The 22,193-nt window shown below is 47.9% G+C and overlaps 1 protein-coding gene across 1 annotated transcript in view; it reads left to right on the top strand.

Annotated features, from left to right (window-relative positions):
- Positions 1-8,822: 8,822 nt before the first annotated feature.
- zeb1b (zinc finger E-box binding homeobox 1b) overlaps positions 8,823-22,193 on the top strand; it is a 39,023-nt gene continuing 25,652 nt past the window's right edge. Inside the window, exon 1 of the mRNA XM_028432542.1 lies at positions 8,823-8,932. Coding sequence (XP_028288343.1) covers positions 8,875-8,932 — 58 coding nt within the window. The 5' untranslated portion in view covers positions 8,823-8,874. The remainder of the gene's footprint in view (positions 8,933-22,193) is intronic.

The following is a 22,193-nucleotide window of genomic DNA, read 5'->3' as shown; positions in this document are numbered from 1 at the left end:
TTTTCGCCATTGGCGCAGAATGCATTACCTCCTTATTACAGGGACGGCTTGGCGCACGCTCATATGCAACCTTATGGAAATATTAAATGAAGAGGCTGCACACCTCAGTGGACACACTGAATAAGCATGAGCGTCTCTGCTGGGAGTGACTCATAATGTGAAGGCTGGGCTGATTGTTGGTTTTGACTCATGTACTGCGTCAGCTATTGTTTTAGCTCAGACTTCCTCTCATGTTGTTTACCTGTGCTCTTCTTTTATTTAACCTCTTTTTTTCTATCACACATATGAGGACTTCACTGCATTAAATTATGAGCAGATGGCAGAAGGTGCCTTAGGTGTAATTTCCCTGGCATTATGAAAGTCACATCCCTCTGTGTGTGTGTGCATGTGTGTGTGTGTGTGTGTGTGTGTGTGTGGTCATGTTAGACAGAAGCGTGTCAAGATGGCAGCGAGGCCACATCAAAGGAACATTTAGAGAAATGCTCAGAATGGCAGCGAGCGATAAGACACCATGTCACAGAAATAAATGTTATTGCATCTAAATGTAAGGCAATAACCATTAGCTTAGCTTAGCATAGCTTAGCTTAGCTTAGCACAAAGACTGGAAACAGCAAGAAACACAACATAGCTGCATTCTTATATTTGTACAGAGTAAACAGTGAGTTATCACTGCTTTTCCTCTTTCTTCTAAAGCTATGCTATGCTATGCTAAGCTAGGCTAAGCTAAGCTAAGCTAACCACCAGCTTGCTTCAACTATGACTATATAGGCCATACAAGAAGAACATTCCTCTGACATTTTATTAAAACTGTTTTGCTTGGTGTCATGAAGACCAAGCAAAGCTAGGAGTTGCTAGCTTAGCTTCAATTCCAAAGACCAAGACTGGTCTGGTCTTTTTTTAGCTAAAGCTAACTAATGAATTAAATAGATATTGTTTCTTTCATATTGTTGCATTCACAATAGAAACCAGTTAGCCACAAACCACATGTTTGCACATGAGGCAGCTGATGGTTGTGTTCTACCTGACATCAGCGTTCATGCTAAACTATGCTAATCGTATCTTACATGCTTAAAAGAATGCTGTGATATGTTCATTTTCATATAAAACATGTTAGCTAGATTAGCTTTAGCTTAGCTTGGAAACAGTGGGAAACAGCTAATATGTTTTTTTTCCTGAAAAAGAGAAAGAGAAACATGATGTAACAGAACAAAGTTTAATTTCTGTATTGTCTGGCTGTGCTCAGTGTGTGTGTGTGTGTGTACGTGACAATTGTGACTGTGCATTTGTATGTTATGTTTCCAACAGTCCGTTCTTTCCAAAGCTGTAAAACATGAAAATGAAACAAGTTTATCTCACTTTTGGTTTTGTCCAGATGTCGCAGTGAGTTTCGCTCGTCTTATGCTCTGCACATGTTTCTAATAGCGACCTTTGCTGCTTGACGCTTGGCTTACACCTTCGGGGTGAATACTCGAGAGGTGATCAGGGTGAGAAAGCAGGTTCAAATACATCAAACCTTCTAAGGTCACATGCTTTGCTAAACTTAAATTATGCATTCAAACATCATTCATATACTGGTTCCCCTGCATGCTTTATGAGCCGTCTTCTGTAGGCTACATAATACTGTCCTTTCAGGTGGTGCCAGGAGAGGCTTTAGAATAAGTCACCAAATCTTGAATTGCATCACTGATCATTTCCATAATAGAACTGCAAAGATCCCACTCAGTTCCTCAAAACATTTCCACATCAGAGTGTGCGCTCGCTGCTGACTGACGTTGCCTGAACACTTCATTACAAGCACTAAATGAACACTATCTCTGTACATGTTTATTTCCAGAGACTCGCTGGTTGTTATGTTATTATTACAGTCATTTCCTGTGCTGGAATTTCATTTCGGGGGCTCCCCCTTCGCTCCTAAAACTTCCTAGCAGCCCGTCACCCTTTCAGCACCTCTAGCTGGCTCTTGTAAAGGTGTGGGTGGCCATGGTTGGACCCTGAAGTGGTTGCACGGACGCTGAGCTGTGAAATTACATTAAGCCGCCAGGCTAAGGCCCCGTGGCAACCCTCCATTAATGAAAACTGTTTCACAGCGCAGGCTGCTCGCAGCACCGGAGACAATCTGTTTGACAACCAGGGCTTAATATGGAGAGGCTGAGTAAAGGGACGCCATAGAACTGCTGCCATGCTGGATGTTCATTTATAGTCCTCCGCCGCTATTCATGTTCAGAGAAAAATGTTCTGATCTTCCATGAGTGTGTGTGGGAAACGAGTAGGTGTGTGGTATTCATATTCATCCAGTGAAAACAGCAGTGGCCTATCACAGATTGAAACATTAACACACACAAACATAAACCACCCACACACTCACAGAGCTCCACCATTGTACCTGAATACACAGTGTCAGAGTGTGTTTGTAATGGAGATGAGATGTATAGATCATATCAGCACAGACAGGAAGTGTAAACTGTGTTTTTTTGCCACACAGTATTCATCCATCAACATGTACAGTATACTGAGCCAATTGAAATGAATGTGTTACAGTACTAAAAAAGTATATTTGAAGTCTTCTCCAAGCTCTTTAAATCAAACTATCACTTGCCTTCAGCAACATGCTGTGATGCAACTGTTACCCCATTCACACTGGGGAAAAAATGTGGCTTAAGCAGGATTCGGCCGCATCCTGATCAATCCAGATGTGTTTTGTGAACACCTCGAATCCGGCTGTATCCAGTTTGATTTCACCTCTCGTGGGTGGATCAAATGTGGCTCAGGTGTGAACGCAAATGTGGCAAGCGAATCCGGCTAGCGTCATGCTACTTCCGGTTAGCGAGAGGCTACTTCCGGTTCACGAGGCGCGACACGGGACAAAAAAAACGAACGACGCATGCACACACGCGGTCCTACCACGGCGTGAACGGACTCTGTATATTACGTGGCGCCACCTAGTGGTTTGGAGGACTTTGAGTGCTTTGAGTTTGAGTGCAGACACAAGTGTGTGCTAGCCAGATTTGAAAATAGGTCTGAACGCATCCAGCTTAAAGGCTGTCTGGGCTCAATCCTACTCTAGCTACTCCAGTCACTGGAGAAATCGATCCGGCTAGAGCGGGATTCGGGCCGTATCTGGATATCTGGCTAAGGTCTGAACACAAATGCAGCTAGCGAATCCGGCTAGTGATGTGATACTTCCAGTTCAAGGGGAAAGTGTCCGGGTCGCGTTTAATTTTGACAGGGCTACAAAGGAATAAACTGAACGACACAGGACAAAAAAACGCATGACGCATGCACACACGCCGTCCTACCACGGCCTGAACAGACTGTATATTACGAGGCGCCACCTAGTGGTTTGGAGGACAACAAACAATCCGGGTTAAGCCGGATTGAGCGTGGACACGCGTGTGTGATAGCCAGATTTAAAAATAGGTCTGAACGTATCCAGTTTAAAGGCGATCTGGATTCAATCCTACTCTAGCTGGATTGACTTTCTCCAGTGTGAACGGGGCATGAGGAGAATGAGGCTGACACTAGGTGAATGCTAGTCTTCCTTAATGTTTAAGCAGCAGTGCCAACAACTGCAGTTGTATAGATGGCCACTAGAGGCTGGCTCCAAAAGTGTCTCCATCCTCTGAGATCTTATTATTAAAGGGTTAACTAATGGTGTAGCCTCCTGTTCAGGAGGATGTTTGCCCTCCACAGTTCCACGCTCAAGTGAATCCGGCGCTGCCAAGATGGTGATCGCTGAGGTCTACATCACAAAATGACTACTGCTCATCACGGGGTGATGTCACAGGGACATTGGTCATTCATTATTTAAAGTTTTTGCCCACTAGTCAATAACAGATTTAATTTTATATAAACCACAATACTTTGATGGCTTTAAAAGAAAGTAGTTCCAGTAAAATGTTCCATCAGGTAAGAAGCTGCAGCCAGTCTGCTGACTGCATCCATGGAGCTTCGGCTGGTCGATAACATCACCTCATCTCTGCACTACACTCCGGTTCACACACATTCTTTCACCACAAACTAATTTTAACTGTGAGAGAAGATGCTTCCAAAAATAACGCCTGAGCAGGCCGATCCTGACGTCTTCACAGAGAGCAGCGACTCTGTTCCAGCCAGGAGGACAAAGGAGCAGTAAAATGCAGCAGGAGCTCCAATAAACACACAACACGTTCAAACTGGGCGCTCCGACGATGGCTGCCTCCTTCTGACAGTCACAAGAGGGTGGAGGCGAGCGGGGCAGGCCTGAGCACCACGTTCACACACACACACACACCTAGCCAAAACAAGTATATATCTTGGCTTGCCGTGTAGACAGGCAGCGTTACGTTCACCCACAGGTCAGGAGCTCTCTGCCCCTGTGGCCACCCACTCCTGTTGAATCATGGGAGTGGGAGTGGGAGTGTGGGGGGGGGGGGGGATTGTGTCTTTGAGGGGCCCGGCTAATCCTCCCTGAGAGATTATCCAATCCTGATTTTTGAGAAAGAAAGGAAATACAATAAAGAGGTTTTTATTACTCGGCTCCCTCTGGGTTAGATTAAAGGTGCACTACACTGATTTTATACGTGAGTTGCACTTTATTCGTCATGGCGAGTGGGACTCAGCCAGTAAAAACCATCGTAAAGTTTTCTGTGGCTCAAGTGGAGTCAGAGAGACTAACCCCAATGACGTCATCCAGGCTATCTCGGTTATCTTGATACCAGGTGATACTGTTACTATGACGATTGTTGTGGTCAGGCAACTGTAGTTAAATAGAAAAAAAGCCCCGAACAGTTTCAAAGAGTGGAAGACCTGGCTGTTTACCAGCCTGATTATGGAAAAACACATGCCTGGTTGCTGATTGGCTGGTTGCTTTCAAGGGGAATTCCAGCAATTCACAGCACATTCTCATTCATCAACAGATCAATAGTGTGTTTCAATGGAAAGTCAATTTAAGAAACTGTTTGGAAAGAATCATTCTGAGAAGAAATGAACGCCGAGGAGGAAACACATCAAGCTGCTAAGGATCTTTAAAAGTTAGCGAGTAGCGGTTAGCATTTTTTCCTATGTCTAAGACACAACTATAGCTCTCAGAGCTGCCAGCTGATTGGCCCAAATCATATATACTTGTATAAATCCACCTTTTTTTGTAGGAACCAAAGTTTAAATGCAACAATCTTGGTTGCCATGGTGACAGGCATCATAACGATGCCCTGCGCCCCAACACCAGCACTTTCAGCCTTCAATAGCATGTTCTCTAAGACCCCGTTCACACTGGGGAAATCAATCTGAACGGACTCTGTATATATTACGAGGCGCCGCCTGGTGGTTTGGAGGACAACAGAACGTGTGTGTGACGTGCACAGACCTGTCATGATCCTTGCACACTTATGGACCTCTGAGTTCATTTTCAATGAGTGTGCATGTCGAGGACATCACATGACCATGCATGTTTCCAACTTTTAGACCCCTATCTTGGGCCATTAACAAAAATCCTACACTTCCCATAATGCATTTTAACAGCACCTTCCATCTGCTACACACAGGAAGTGGGTAATCAGATCTATTTATCTACTTAAGAGCATCTAAAGAATTAAAAGTACAAGAAGAGGCCCCTGGGACTTCCTGTTGAGAACTTCCCGGCTGTTGTTTTGCTTCTTCTGCGACTAGAGGAACTGTTTAAACTACTTTGGGTCGTCTGAGCAGTGTCGTAGTTCTGTCCTGCTCACCTTTCTCCCTTACTCAGATATTTAAGGTGTGGCTCGCACCAACAAGCGTGTCAGCCACTTCCTGTCCGGAGAAGAAAAAAAAATCCACGGAGGAAGACGGAAGTGTGCTGCGAACACTGCGGCTGGAGATCGACATCTAGTCCTCAAAACAGTGCATTGTTGGGCTTCGGGGGTCTGACAACTGGCATTCAGCTACTGCTGAAAACTTGGGCTGATATTTGTTTTAGCAGTTTCCCCGTGGGGCCGCTTTGACCTCCGGAGAGAGGGAGACATGAGAAAATTCTCAGGCTTGCAGTGAGATGTGTGTTAAAAGCAGCAGCTTGGCTCTGCTTCCACACGCTCACAGCTTCACTTCCAGGCTGAAATGGATCTTTTCTCTCATCTCTACAGTATCAGTTGCACTGAAGCTTCCTCCACCTGAGCACTTTCAAACTGAAGCAGATAGTGTGTGTGTGTGTGTGTCTATGGGGGGTTGGTGGTCTGAGGAAAGGGGAGGAGGACCTCACATTTAGCTGCTGTCTCTTGGGACAGATTAAGCAGTTTAGTCTCTGCTGTGTCTCTCTGTCACTGCCTCTCCTCTCCTCTGTATTTGGAGCAGGGCAGGGTGTACCTTTTCCGTCGTCCTCCTTTTTTTTTGTTGCACTTTCTGTTCCTCTCTTCTACTCTCGTTTCCTCTGCTCCTTCACTTTGCTTGTTTTCCCTCCATCCCGCCTGCCTGCTTGTGACACTCTTGCTCTTTCTCTTTGACTGTTTCTATTTGACACCCTTTTCTTCCAGCCCTCTGACCTCTGAACATCCAGCTGATTCTCTCAGCTGAAAGTCCAGATGGCACAGAGTTAGTGGGGATGTGCCTCACCCCCTCTTCCTCCTGCTGCTCCTCCACCTCCCCCTTCATCTTCAAATGCACACCAGCCCCTTCTGTCCCCAATCACTGATAGGCTGCTCTGGCCCGGCCGTCCCACTGAGCTGATCCCCAGGTCCTGTGTGGAGCACCGTGGAGCTCAACCACTACTCACATTAATCTCCTAAACGATCCTGGACCTAAGAGGATCAATACTCATTTTCAGGGAGCAGCATGATCCCTTAATGTAGTAGAGGATGGCTGCTTATCCCTCACTCCCCTCCTCTCCCCTCCTCTCTTCTGGTTTAACTCCCCATTGGAAGAGCAAGAGTCAGCCTTTCATTTCATTTCATGGCCCACTTTAATTCAGGCTCTCAGCGCTGATGTCATGATTCAGGTGGAAAGCACCTGGATGTCATGATTTTAATGTGAGGTGGTTGTTTTTATGAAATTACATCTGTCTCTTGTAATTGACCTCTGTGACCTCACATCGTAGAGGAAGTCACCAGGACCGTCTGCATGGACCGGTGACATGAATCCGCCGCCACCGTTACAGAGAACACGGAGACTTTCCAGAGAACATAAATCAGCCTGTTTCACACCGGTTGCTCCGACACACATCACAGATTTCTTCAGGCCATTTTGCATCGCTAGTAGTCGTATAATTGTTATTCTTTGTTTTCCACAGACGCTGAAAAATGACTTCATGCTAATAGTGACATGATCCAAGGAAAATGGGAAAGATCTGACTTTCCATTGGATAACAAGCATCCTATTTTTCCAGGCTCGGCGTGCAGGGAACACCGCTACGACCGCACGGTTAGCTGAGCGTCTCATCATTGATCTTTGCTGATGCAGGCTGTTTCTGAGGCCCTGTTTTTTTTTTTTTATTCCCCTCACCAGGAAAGGTAGAGAGAGAGAGAGAGCTGCCTCTCTCTGAGAAGCTGGTAGAAGAGGCCACCTGGAGCAAGTTCGGAGGTGTTGTTTATGCTGAAGCTATTACTCTCCGTCTGGGCAGGCTGCCCTGAGAGCTGGACCGCTCTGCTGCTACTGAATTATTCACCCCGGATATCTGCCATCCCATGTATACAAGCTGTCACATGTAGCTGAATGATAAGCTGATTGCCCGGCGATGAGGAGCCTGTTAGCCTGCGACTGTAAATGCTTTACAAGCAGATTTATATCAGGTTAAATGAGTTACATGATGAAACCTAGGAAGTGTAATCCATATACGTCTCCCGGTGATTACAAAAACTTTGTCTGTGTTGGACACACAACCTCAGCTGAAACTGGGTTACACAGTCTGACTGCCACAATACACTGAAGGATGACAACATCACACATTCCAGAGGTCCGGGCACCAGAACCCTTCAGTCATCCCCTGACCTATAATTGAAAGTCATGGGACCTCCAGCATCATTTCATTCTGTCTAACCTCCATCCTTCCCGTCACTGCAAGATTCTACCTCAACCATGTGATCCTGTGTGTGTGTTTGTGTGTGTGTGTGAGGGTTCAGGCCTGATTGGACGCAGTCTGAACCTGCTGATTGTGCTGGCATGTCTGCGTCCTCTTCATCACCGCGGCAGCAGTGAGCTCGGCTCAGGAGAACAGCGGGGTCTTTCTTTAGGTGGAGGATTGAATCAGTGATGACAGTCTCATGACCTCTTCCTCTGCCTTAAGACACACGCGCAGACACACACACACACACACTCACACTCAGGTTCTGTCTGCTGGGCTGACAGACCCGACTGTGCTACACACATCCAAACACAACAGGTTGGCAGGTCAGATCTGGGTCGATAAGTGTCATAATTCAAGCTGTTTACATGCACTAACAGAATATTTAATTTAAATGTGTGTGTGTATATATAAACTCTGCTTATGTCCACACAATAAAATAATAATAAATAATAATACAAATAAACAAATAAAATGCATCCTCTCCATTGTTTTCAGCTAAAATAAATCAGATCCATGATGTTAAAAGAACCTTTCCCTGGTATCACCTGCACCTTGTTTGCTGTTACCGTAAAGAGACATTAAGTAATGGTGTGTGCTGTGATAGGTGCACTGCAGCCACCGCTCTCCCTCTCTCACTCTCTCCCTCTCTCCCCCTCTCTCTCACTTCCAGTTACTTCGCTTGGCAGCGTGGGTCGGGGAGGTGTGGGGAAGGTGATGTCGTAAAGCTGAGTGTCGTAAACCAGGTGCGGAGAAGGGGAGGTGAAGGGGAGGGGAGGCAGGAGGGAGGAGGAGGAGGTAGAGGAGGAGGGGGAGAGGGGGGTGAGAGAGGAGGTGACTCTCCAGCAGCATTTAGACACAACGAAAGGATCATGGCGGATGGCCCCAGGTGTAAGCGCAGAAAGCAGGCGAACCCGAGGAGGACCAACGGTGAGTAAAACTACTTCCGACGCGGAGCTTTTTCTTCCAGGGACGCGGAGCGGAGGCTGCCGCGTCTCCCGGTCATTTCGGCGAAAAGTTTGGCAGCTCATGAGTGCGGGTTTTAGTGGCCGAAAGTGCTGGGAAGTAGCAAGTGAGCGCTGCGCTGCAGCCCCGTGCGGTGGACCGTTATACCTGGGTCGCGTCTCTCCCTCCGCCTAGCGGTCCGCTGCGCCGGGGACCGTTATACGCGCCTCAGCGCGCCGGGAGCGGAGCGGAGCGGCTTTTGTCTCCGCAGCTGTTTATTTATTTCAACACTGTTGGACGCTCCTCGGGAACTCCGCGTTCATTGTGATTTGTGGCGTTCTGTCGAGTTTTGAAGCGCAAAGTGTTCCAGAGAGAGAGAGAGAGAGAGAGAGAGAGAGGGACTGTTTGTGTTTAACAATAAAAATAAATGTTTGTTTCTTTATTGATAACGGGGCGAGCTTCATAGATCCGTGAGAACAGAACCAGGACAGTTCTGTTCTCTTCTTCTCTTCTTGTGCGTCGCAGGTAGCGGCCGGACACTGTTGCTGCGCCTCGCTCTCCAAACGCTGATTGTAGCGGACTGTGAGACCAGTTTAACCCCACAGAGGACACGTTCCACGGACACCGAGGACACACATGCGGGGGGGGGGCACTGTGTGTCTGTTGTGTTGTTGTTGTGTCCTGTGAACTTTCGGTCCTGGTGGAGTGTTACAGCGGGGCGCTCTGACGGGGTGGGGGGCAGGGACCGGGATGGGGTGACCGTGGTTCCGGAGAACGAGGGATATCTCACGCGCTGTTTGTGTGAGCAGCGCGAGCGCGGCCCATATAAGGAGAGCGGATCCTCTGCTCTGCTGTCGCGCGCTGGGAATCCTGATTCCTGTGGACACACACACACACACACACACACACACACACACACACGCGCGCGCGCTTTATTTAACAGGCGCGTCTTTTTTGTGTTTACTTTGTTGACTTTTGGTGTTGTTGCTTTGTTTGTCTGTGTTGTCCGCCAACATGTGGCGCGTCTGCAGCACCAGTCTCGGTCATGTGTTATTATTCTGTGCCACCCAGTGTTGCTCAAAGGAACTGAGGTGATTTCTGTGTGCTGGTAAAAAGAAGCTTCATGTGTGGGTGGAGGAATGGAGCAGGAGCCGCTGTCCTGGGGATGGTTCTGAGGACACCTGGTTGATACTGTGGTTTGGATGATTTCTGGGCTGTGTTGGCTGGATTGGTTTTTTTCTGCCTGTTCTTATCTGGATGTTTGGTTGCTCTCCCTCCCTCCTTCCTTCCTTCCTTCCTTTACCTTAACAGCGTCCCTCGTGTCCCTATTGATATTTAAAGTCACAAACAGATGTGCTCCCTGTTGCTTTGCCTCATTTGCATTTGTTCAAAGAGCTGTCAGGGTCTTCTTTTAAGTTCTCACTTCTTTACCACCTTCTGTCAAGACAGGTGATCTGTCATGTGAGCCACACACACACACACACACACACACACAGCCGAGTTTTACTATTCCTTAATTACTTTAGCTTGTTGCTGCTGCTTATGTAATGAAGGCAGCCCTGGATGAGGTTTGTTATGGTCAGTGACTGAGCCAGGCTGCTGGCTATAGAAGCAGAGGGTGGTGGTGGTGGTGGTGGTGGTGGTGTGTGGGGGGGCACAGACCAAGGTGAGCTCCATTCCCTGCTGTAAACAGAGAGGTGTTAACAGCCGGCGGGACGACAGGTGTTTGCAATCGGTGGGATACCCCCCCCCCCCCCCCCCCACCGTCCCTCAGGAATAGCAGCCGTAATTTAACACAGCAATTTGGGAATAGAGGAATGCACCCGGTATTAACATTCTTTGCAAAAATAAACAGGGCCGTGCAGGGAGCGCATGCTGGTGAGGGCGCTTTCCATGTTTCCAGGGGGTGTTTTATGCACAGGTAGCTTGGATTTCTGTTTATTTGACAATATCACATGGGTCATTTGTTTCATCCCCTAATCTTTCCTCTCTCCTCCTGCATCCCTCCCTCCTCTCTCTCTCTCTCTCTCTCCCGCTCACACACTTGCACCTTGATGAATCATCCATCAAATAAGGAGAATGAGGTTGTGGGTTTGGCTCTTGGCAGCAACTCATGTAACATTGAAGAGCATGTTTATTGGCCTGGTAAAACTATACTTAAACTATACTTAGGGGCCCTGGACTCGCTCACCCTCTCTAGAAACCGAGGGATACGACCACATGCTGCAAGTTTAGGGAAAAACAATGGTTTTCCAGTTTGTGCTGCAGTGTCTGCAGCCACGGCGAAAGCTTTCGGAGGAGGAGGTGGTTATCGGCGCTTGGAGCACCGCATGCCACTTCTGCATTTTAAAAGACATTTGTTTACATTTAAAAGGTGCCCCCCCCCCCTGTTGTGTGAGGTGTTTAGCAGAGGAGGAAATTTTTCATTTATCTCACAGCTTTTCACCAACTTCCTCAGCAGCTTCATTTGAAAGTGCCAAGTAAGAAGAAAATCCCCCCGCCTCCGCTCCCTGTCTCTTCCCTTCACTCCTCCTCCTCCTCTTCCTCCTTCCAGAGCTTGTCCTTTTATTTCAGGACTGGGATGAAGAAGAAGAAGAAGGGGGGTGGGTGGTTAAGACACAGTAGCCAGGGGTGCTGTTGATTGCCCCCTGACCTAGGCACCCATGCGTGCCTAGAGTATGACTTCACTTTCCCCCCTCTGTGCCATTGTAAGTCCTCCAGCATGTCCAATTGTGTTTGTGTTTAAGTCTGTTCAATGACAGGGGAAGAGGAGGGAGGAAGGGGGGTGTTTCTCTGCAGTTCCTCCATCCCTCTCTCTGACTCCTGGTGCCTGAAGAATCAGACAACAGGTGACGACTGAGGGACTGACGCTGGCAGAGGCGCCTCACACATGGATCTGCTGTCATGTCCTGTTGTTTTATTACTTTAAATTAGTAGAAAAAGTTCAGTTTTGAAACTAATCGTCATGTCCGTCAGGGTGAGAAAAGGCCCGACCTCATCTGACTATTCAGCGGAATTAAAATGATGTGATGTACGACCACACTCCCACCTCTGTTAAGGCAGCTTAATGATTAGCTACTCCCATGGAGGCTGAGAGCATTAGCCTATAAAAAGGTGCTCTCCCATCATAAAGGAGGAGGTTTAAACCCAGAGTCAGTTTCAGTAACCCCCTTAACTGCGCTTGGATGTGCTTTATTGGGGTTTGTGTGACTGAATGCTTAAATGAACCATTGTGTGTTTGGGCTTTAGTGAGAAAGCCTGAGGAGAAAGGGCCTAGTTACCTTTGCAGTTTGCCTGCTCTACCTCATACACTTTCAGTGGCAGAAGAAAAGGGCCATTCAGCGGGCTCGGCATGGGGAGGGAGAGCCCTTTTCACACTCTGCTTGTGGGAAACTTCTCCTCCATACTGTGCATGCCATTTGCATATGACCCATTCTTTTCCCAAAGGTCCCTGTGAGGGAGGAATCCGTGGAACGTTCGCTGAATTCATCAAATCCCTCTCTCACGCTGAACCTCGGGCCCTCGAGGGCCCGTGTCGCCGCACTCCATCTGACATTTTTGTCTCGGAAATGTAGCTCACGCCTGCGTCACGCCTGCTCGCCTTAATGTTAACGCCGACGCATCCCCGTGGCATTTCGGTCCCGTGTATTTTAAAGTGGCGGTCTGCGCTGCCCAGTATGCTGTTTTTAATGTCAGGGTGAAGGCTTAATTTGGCACAGCAGGCAGGAGTTTCCCCAAATCCCCAGCATGGGCCATGATCTGCATGACAGCCACCGAGGCTCCCTAACTGATGATGACGCAGCCATAAGCAGATCGCCACCGCCATGTCTGACAGGACAGAAACACCCTGAGTTTCTGACGGTGGGTGGGATTACGGGGTAACATGAGGGTGAGGTGGTGTGGGAGGTTGTAGCGACTCGTCGTCGGCTCATTGAACCGGACACAACACTGGAGCAAAAAACATGCGCCGCCTGCCCGCCCCCTCTCAGAGGAGCAGCCGGAGTTGTTTCTCGTTTTCCAGTAACCAGAGCTGCGTGTGGAACAGCATCCACTCTCACATGCTTGTTGTTGAGCGAGTCGTCTGAAAGCCTTGACCCTAAACACAGACAGGGACACAGAAAGCGGTGCAGGCTGGTATCTGATGCAGGGAGGAGAGATCACTTAAGTGTATCATGTAAGCTAACCGAGCAAAACAAAAAAAAGCCTCCTCTCCCAGGTCCAGAGCAGTGAGTCATGGGCACACAGGTGAGCGTGCAGCCCTGTGAGCTCTCTTAGTCCTTCTTCTTTTCTTCTCTCCCTCCTCCACAGGTGTGTGTGTGTGTGGGTGAGAGATAATTCACTCTAGTAGTGTGTGTACTTGAGGGAGAGATTGCCTCTAAATTGCCATCCTGGCGGAGGTAAACATTGTGCACGCTGTCGGCTGATGTGTGTTTTTAATCATGTGTTTGGTGGCCGCTCTTCAGGCCGACACTGAGTCCCTTTGGACCCCCTCCTCATCACCACAACTACCACCTCCACCTCCCTCTTTCCCTCCGCTTCCCGCCCTCCCCTCCCCTCCTTGGGGTCCTCAGTGGAGCGGTTAATGAAAAAGACTGGACGGACACAATAGGCAGAAGGCGGGCCTGGTGAGGGGCTCTTACACCAGCTTGTGTTTATGGCATCAGAGTGAACCTCAGATTGTCCGTTTGTGCCGCTTTGTCCTGGTTTAGAGATAGTTCATTTTAAATATGCTTGACCTTATTATAGTCCCACAGTGTCTCTGTCTACAGGGATGAAATTAGATGACATCAGATGAAGAGTAATCTGCTGCCATATATTGTGCTTTGAACAACACAGCCCAGTGGCTGGCTTCTTGCCAGCCCCTTATGATGACCATATTGATTTTCCTCTCCATAGCACACAGAACTGATAATGGCCCTCCTGAGGGGGCGCACATTCATATTCACATTATGATTCCAGTTGCACAGCCTGGCTGTGATGTCCCCAGGGCCACAATGACTAACAAATCGAGTGTCTCTCTCTCTCTCTGTCCCCCAAAGCCCCGCATGTGGAGCTAGCTGTGCTAGGCTAACTCAAAAAAAAAGATAAAAAAACCCTTAGTCACCCTGTTTGTTAGTCAGAGGGCCGGCTGCTATGCTGAATGTCAACATGGATAAACATCCACACAGGATTAATGAAAGGAGAATGGCAGGCCTGGGAGAGGCAGAGGGAGGGAGGCACGGGGGCATCCGCCTCGCCCCATTTAACCCATGAGCGTTTTGTTGAGGTCCCCATGACCCCACCGACGTGACCTAACCGAAGGAGGCAGCCGAGCCTGGACTGACGGCGAAGGAACTGATACAGCAGTAAACATGTGTGGAACTGTGTTTACATGTAGTGCTGCAGCTAACGACTAGATTATTAATCACAGCTTCACTGCTCATTTGAATATTACTGACCTGTTGATAATTACATAAAATATGAATTAATTCAATTGTCCAATTAAAACAAAGGACAGGCAAAAGTGTATCACTACTTACTCAAACTGGCATCAAGCCTGCGACCTCTGACCTGTGTGAGCCCACCTGTCCTGGCTCAGGACCAGAGTTTGTGGCGTAAACACACACGAGGTCCTATCCAACTCTGCTTCATAAGCGTGTGTGTTGTAAAGGGACAGGATACTGGAGGATCTCTTCGTGCATCTGTGCTCTTACTCATGCTGACGGGCCCCGCCCCTCTCTCATTACAGTGGCGCCGGGACTTTTGCCTGAAGTCAATGAAGCGCAGCCTTTAATTGATCATGTTTGGAGCTGTACAACGTTATTAATTAGTGATTGCTCATCGCTTGTTTGTTTGTTTGTTTGCTAATACTGTTCCCATTATATCAGCCGTCATTAGCTGCATGATCTGTCAGCTGCGTGCCTGTGCACTTACAAAGACACACACACGCCGCTGCTACCATCTGATTCTCTCTGTCTCATAAAGCTCCTCAGTCCTCAGTCCTACGTATTCATTCCTCTCTCTGGCAGCTGCCCTGGCTCTGATTCTCCAGCACCAGCAGGTGTTGTAGGCATGCAGCAACTCAGCTATACAGCACTCATAAATAACACCTGACAAAAGTATGAGAGAGGCTGAGCTACAGCCCAGAGTGAGTGAGGGAGGGAGGGAGGCAGAGATTGAAAGTTTCCTCTGGCAGGAGAACAGGGTGTGGCTCACGGTCAAATGCTGGCCTTCTCAGGCACGACATATTCAGAATAGAGAGAGCAGAGAATGTGGGAGCAGAGAGGAGGAATGTGGGCATTTTTTTAAACTGAAGTTTGCACTTCTTCAATGCCAACTTTTCAATAAACCTCTCTTATGCAAATTTCTCCTAAATGGATCTTTTTAAACACAAGGCCAGCTCTAAGTGACTGGTTAAAGAGGAGCCTGGATGTGAAGGAAGGGGAGCGCTGTCTTTCCTGTAATTAGGATGTAAGAGCTTGGAACAATGTTAATTGTGCTCTAAAAGCAAATGAAGAGGTCAGAAAAGAAATTATATGCACACTTTAATAATCATCGTCAGTAATGAAGCAGCACTCGGAATAAACGAAGCAATAACTCAACTATGATCGGGAGCCATTAATGAACGCTGCGCTGCCTTAAAAATCAGCGACGTCACACTCACTTCCTGCCTCATCAGAAACTATCGATCAGCCGCTCAGGGCGAAGGTTAGTTTGTCATTTTACTCTTGCCTCGACATGAACAAAACCAGGAAGTGTGTGAGAGATTACGGCCCAGGATGCAACCTGAAAGCCCTTTATCTCTGTGAAAACAAGAGGCTTCCTGCGGCCCTGCTCCCATCCAGGCCACCACCACCCTCCTCCTCCTCCTCCTCCTTCAGCACCTGTGGCAGCCTATTTAAGGATCCTCATCAGGGGCTGCAGAGACCACAACCCGGGGCACAAAATAAAAAACACCGAAGCCTGGAAGAACCTCCACTTCCAGCACATAGTGTCTCAGTAATGTCAGTGTGTATCTTTAATCAGTTAAACAAGCCACTTAGTTTGTTCATTTTTGATGAGTAAGCAATGGCGGTGTGGTGTCTCCAAGAAAAAGCTCTGTTGCTCCTTTAAGTTGCTGCCACAGCTGGCAGGATGGTTTGTCTTGACAGTAGCCTGCGTTGAATTTCAATGACCCCCCCCCCCCCCCCCCCCGTCCTCCCCCTGGTCTTATTATGCCATCGCTGCTAACTGGCTCCTATTCACTGCAGTGTCCTGACTTCCCAGAGGGACCTAGATAAACAAGGGCTATTCAGTCACTGAAAAGCCCACCCCCCTGCCAGCCCCGGCCTCTCCTTGTTTCAGTGCCAGGCTGCAGAGCTGCCTCGCTCGCCACCGATGCCGACAGTGGCGGGCAGCGTGCCATCGATTCTTCTGCCCCACACTGTGCACTCTTACAGGGATTAAACTTAACGGCGATGAATGATAAATGGTGAGGAAGGCCTTCTGTGGCGGGGAGAATGTTTGTCTGATATGTACAGTGTGTGTGTGTGTGTGAGGGAGCTGTTGTAGGTGTGGTGTGGTGTGATGTTGCAGGCCAGGCTGACTTCCTGTTGTTACAGTCCATCAGGGGAGCTCAGGGGTGGGGGATGCTCCCATGAGATTACCCCGTGAGAGTCACATGGTCTGGCTGCAATGCATTTAAAGGCCATGTTTGTCTGTGTGTGTCTGTGTGTGGCTGGGAGTGCGGTTTGTGAGTGCATTTCTGACCTCCACCTGAATTCTGACCCGACTCTGAACTGCCTCTTCCTTTCCTTCGTTTTGTTTCATTTTCTCCATCCTTCCTCCTAATCGTCAGATCTCAGAGGGAAGCCACGCGTCTCCCCGGGGTGCCTCTCTGCGCCTCTCACTATCTCTCCTTGCCAGATGTTTTTAAAGCTGTTTGCTTGTTTACTCTGCGAAAGTCACTTCATTCGACGCCTGCCATAAAACCGTGCCTCTAAGCGGATGGCACATTTGAAAAGAATCACAGTGCATGTGCAGAAACATCAGCCCTCCTGTCCAGCCTGCCTCCGTCGCTCCTCGACTCAGCCGCTAATTTAAAGCAGTGCCCTTCTAATCGAACGGCTGTCTGATAAATCTATTGGATCAGGACAGATGTGCGGCGGGGCGTGGCAGTGACACAGCGTCTAGACGAGCTGAGAGTTAAGCAGACGACTCCAACGTGATTCAGATCCGAAGGAATCTCACCTCTGCACCTCTCTCCTCATATTCCACCAGTTGTCTTTTAACCAAAGGGTCCTGAGGAGGACACAGAGACAGATTAGTGTGGACACACTCAGAAAGTGGCGCTGATGGAAACGTGCATTATGGAGCAGACTCCTATTTGGGTCAGGCTTTATCTAGTCCTCTTGTTTGAACGGGCAGAGGCCTAGGGCTGAATTCCACCTAATAATTGTATTGGGCCATGACAGATAACGCTGATGTGAAGCTGTTTATTGTTGATGATGAGTCTATTGAACCCCGCCATGCTCTTTCCGTTGTCCTTGGGGAGCTTATCCCTTGCGGCAGGGCTGGATGTGTTTTATTAAAACCTGGGTTTAAATGGACCGGCCTTCTGATCTACAAGCAGATTAACCAACTAATAAAACATACATCAGGATATATGGAGAGGGCCCCCTCTGAGGGTGCGTCTATTAATATACAAATATGGAAGGATTACTGTCTGCTTGTCTCCATGGCCGTGGAGAGGGGATTAGGGTCCTGGTCCAGACAGATTGGATTTAAAGTGTGTGTGTGTGTAAGACTAAACGATTGCTGTGCTACAAAGCTCTCATGTATGTGGAGGCTGATCTCTGCTCTTTGGCTCAGACATGGTCCTGTTGTGTTTGTGGATCACTTACATCCATTACATTATGCTCTGACAAAACCCTCCACTCAGCATCACACCACCATCATTCCAATTAAGATGACCTGACCCTTTTTTCTATATCAAATATCAAAGATATTCTAATATTTTTACACTTATTGTCCTTTTTTCCCCCAGATTGTTTCAAAATAAAAGCCCTGACATGTTCATTTATTTATATATGAAACAGATAATCAATAATCTCATAGTCTACAGCCTGCTTGTCACTGAGAAATTATCAATAGAATTACCAATAGTATCAATAGCTGCACTATTGAACTGACAAATTATGAGATAAAGCAGCAAAGGCTTTAATTAAAACCCTAAACTCTTTATTAATTTTCCCTGCTTCATCAACATGTTCTTTGTCCTGCTCATAGTCTGGGATATGATGTGTGCTTTTAGGATTTTTATATATATTTATATCATTTAATTCCAACAAAAACTGAGTCTACAAAAGTCGGCCGAACATTTTTAGCAAGAGATTCTCTCCAATGTGATGGAAGCTTGTGTAACTCCAACAACAACTTCCTGTACTCCAGCCTGCTTCATTTCTCCCTGCAGCCTTCAGGGGATCCAGATAACAACAGACCTGGATGTTGTAGGGAGGACGCTTTAATGCACAGGCAGGTAAATTCTCAGTGGAACATAAAGGATGAAAATGACTGCGGCTGTAATCACTAAAAAGTGAAAACATCTGTAGTATCCTATCCTGCAGATGTCCTGCAGATAGCTCTCTCTCTCTCTCTCTCTCTCTGTGTTACCTGTTTTAACATGCGGCCCACACACACACACACACACACACCCTGGGCTGTTTATCCCCAAGGGCGCCCGGCTAAAGGAGAGAGAGCCCCTTAATCACGTCCCTGTCTCACGTCCTCGTTATCAGCCACGATTAATGAGCTCTCCATTAATGAAAAAAACTGGAGGTGCCAACCCCTCCTGTGTGAAAGAGAGTAAACGCTCCCCAGGTGCAGTGACATCATCCCCCAAGGTAGATATGATAGCTGTCACTGCTCGCTTTTGTTAGGGATGACAGGGCCTGTGTGTTTGTTTAAAACGTGTCATGTGTGTGTGTGTGTACATGTGGCCTCACGCTTCGTGTTTTTGATTGTTCAAACCCGACCTCCCGGATCTAATCCGTTTTGCTTTTGTGTATCTGTCTTCGTCTTTTGTCTAACGGTGCAGGGAGGGCAGGGAGGGAGGCAAGGGATAAGGAGACAGCGAGCGGAGGAGGAGGGAGGAGGAGGAGGAGGAGAGGGGCGGCAGGTGCAACGGACACCCGGCGCAATCACCGGTGCTCTGCAAAAACGGCGACAGGAAATCAAGGTTGTCTTGGCAACCTGGCACTATCGATTAAGCACGGCCATCTCCGAGCTCTGAGACATCAGAGTCCCGGTGGAGATGGTGCTGCGTTGGGTTTCAGCAGGAAAGCGAGTAAATGGAGGAGAGAGGGAAAAAAAGGATTCACAGGTGAAGAGAGGGTGATGAGTACAGGTGATTGCATCGCTCACATCACTCCTTTTCCTCCTTAACTGGACAATCTTCTGAGATTTATGAGTGCAGAACACTTCTCATCACTGAGTCCTGCAAACATTTAAGATGCCAGTGTCCCTGTGGGGCTCCTCTGCACCAGGGCTCCTCTGCAGCGGCTCCATGCGAGCAGAGCTCTCTCAGTGTTTCCAGGCCATTAGTTTACATTGTGCAGTTTGATTTGAGGACCTCACGGCACACATGAAGAGTTTACTTTTCCGTGGCTACAGGGGCAGGCAGGTTGCTGTGCAAACCTCTGCCTGCGCACACTGATTACACCATAATTGTACACTGAGGTGGTGGTGTTGCATAAGCCCTGCACAGAAGTAATCGATACGCAGCATTGACTTGTTAGGAGGAGTATTTTTGGCTGATACTGCATTCGATCTGTGTTTTTTAGACAGGCCATGTCTCTTTCACACGCCCCCCCCCCTCCTCTGTCTTTCTTTCTTCCTCAGCAGATGCGTCCTTTATGTCTCTCGGTCACGTACACATTCACACACTGACTGAGCAGAGTCGGTTGGATGTACTGCCATATTCTCTGAAACGCCTTTGGAGACGGCTTATGGTGGAGAAATGAACATTCAATGCACGAGCAACAGATCTGGTTGACATTCCTGCTGTCAGCATGCCAATTGCACGCTCCCTCAATGCTTGTGGCATCTGTGGCATTTTGCTGTGAGACAAAACTGCACATTTCAGGGTGGCCTTTTATTGTGGGCAGTTTGAGGTACACCTGTGCACTAATCATGATGTCAGATCAGCATCTTGATGTGGCACACCTGTGAGGTGGGATGGATTATCTCAGCAAAGCAGAAGTGCTCACTATCACACATTTAGACAGATTTGTGAACAATGTTTGAGAGGAATGGTAATATTGTGTATCTGGAATGAAGTTTAGATCTTCAAGTCCATCTCATGAAACATGGGAGCAAAAACAAAAGTGTTGCCTTTATATTTTTGTTGTGTATATATGAACCTGCTGGTCGTGTGTGGAAGCTGTGTTGATGGAGGAGACTTTCTGCTCTCTGTTGGAAGGACAACAGCACAAAAACTCTCTGTCTCCATCCCACCCTCTCACTTCCTACCTCCCATGGTCAGTTGAACAGTCTGTGGGTTTTACAGCCTAGTTAACCCTTGGCTAACTGCTGAGCCAGGCTCCACACAAAACATGAAGCCTCGACAGCTGCTGGTTGGGACTTTATATTTGTATTTTATACTTTTTTTGGAGATTGTTCATCTTGTAATTTACTGATCTATTCATGCTAGCCTGATCAGCATCACTGTGATTTCTGCTATTGTTGTTGAGTGGAAGTTTTAGGACATCCAGACTGGGGGAGTTCCTGCTGTAGCTGGTTATAAGTGAGCTTTTCTGTGATGTGTGATGAAAAGGTTGGACCGAGGAGAAGGTTCTAGTAGGTCCAGGTTTGCAGGGTCCTGGCTCCGCCTGCTGCATCATGGGTAAATTAAATTATGTCAAAGTCCATCAAGGATGATTCATGCTCTTCATCATCCGGGTAAACAATCAAGTCTCACTTTGTGTGTGTGTTTTAATCAATCTTTCAAGGCTGCTGTTTTAAACAGGATAACAGCGCTCCTAAAACAAACATGTATCACAGATGTTGACACTTTTTCAGCCTGCAGTGTGGAGCTGTCATGTGTCTAGATAAGCTGGACTCGCTGAGGTCATTACAGCAGTGAGTTTATAATAATCAAATATCACAGATATCATATGTGCTTCAGAGTAATGTCTTACAAGCCTGTTAGGGGCGCCACACATCCCCACTCCCCGCTCATCTCTCTTTATTTGGGGCTATTCTGGGCCGGGCTAATGTGGCGGCAGTGCTGCGCGCTGAGTGAGTCAGCGGTCATTAGGGCGTGCAGACAGCACTCTGCCGGAGGCCACAGGAGCCAGTCAGTCTAATGATGAGGCCGGTGAAGTGCCAGGGACCTGAGCGCACGCTCAGGACGTCCTATAGCTCCATCCAATCAGCTTCCCCTCGGCCCCCGCCCACTGTCACTGGAGGCTGGCTCCTCATCGGCCTTAAAACACTCTTCTTTGTGTGTTCGTACATGTTCAATACAAAGAGTGTGGACTGTGTGCTTGTACGTGTCAGCCACGGCTATCTGTGGTAACCATCGTGTAACGGACTGGAGCTATGAGAGAGAGAGAGAGAGAGGGGGAGAGGGAGAGAGAGAGAGATCCAGTCATCCTCCCCTGGGAGAGGCTGACTGAACAGGAATGTAAACATGGCAACTAAATAAACTGCAGCATGGGGCATGGAGAGAGAGAGAGAGAGAGAGGAGACAACACCAGAGAGTGCATTAGGAGATGTCAGGATCACTCAGAGAAAGCGGCAGGAGTGTTACAGGGTGGATCTTTGCAGTTTGAAGTGGAATATATCTCAGAGTAAATGGTCTGGATCAGGACAAATGTTAGAAAGGGGATTTTCTCCGCCTGCTATAGCTGGCAGAGGTTGTAATCAAAGAATTTGAACCTGGGGAGGGGAGCTGACATCCGCCGTGCATCGAGGCTTACAAGGACAGCTCAGCATTCCTGTCCCTCCCCTCCTTTTAACACCTTATCTCAACCTCTCACTCTAAAATAAGATGCACTCGCACCATGTCACATGGCACCAGCCATCACACACAGCTCCTCAAATACTCCCCGGACTCTGAAAGCTTGAAAGTGCAGGAAGGAAGGAAGTGAATTTGGTTTGGGGGGGGGGGGGGGAGGTGCTGCCTAATTGGCCCATTACATCTCACACAACACTGTCTCTCCAGTTTTTAGCTGCTCTAACACCGAGCCGCTAACTATCTGTAGTTATTGTGATGTGTCGAGCGTTT

This window comes from Parambassis ranga, chromosome 20 (genome assembly GCF_900634625.1).
Source record: "Parambassis ranga chromosome 20, fParRan2.1, whole genome shotgun sequence".
NCBI lineage: Eukaryota > Metazoa > Chordata > Actinopteri > Ambassidae > Parambassis > Parambassis ranga.
Note: the sequence above shows the minus strand (reverse complement) of the source record. Positions and strands in the feature narration are given on the sequence as shown.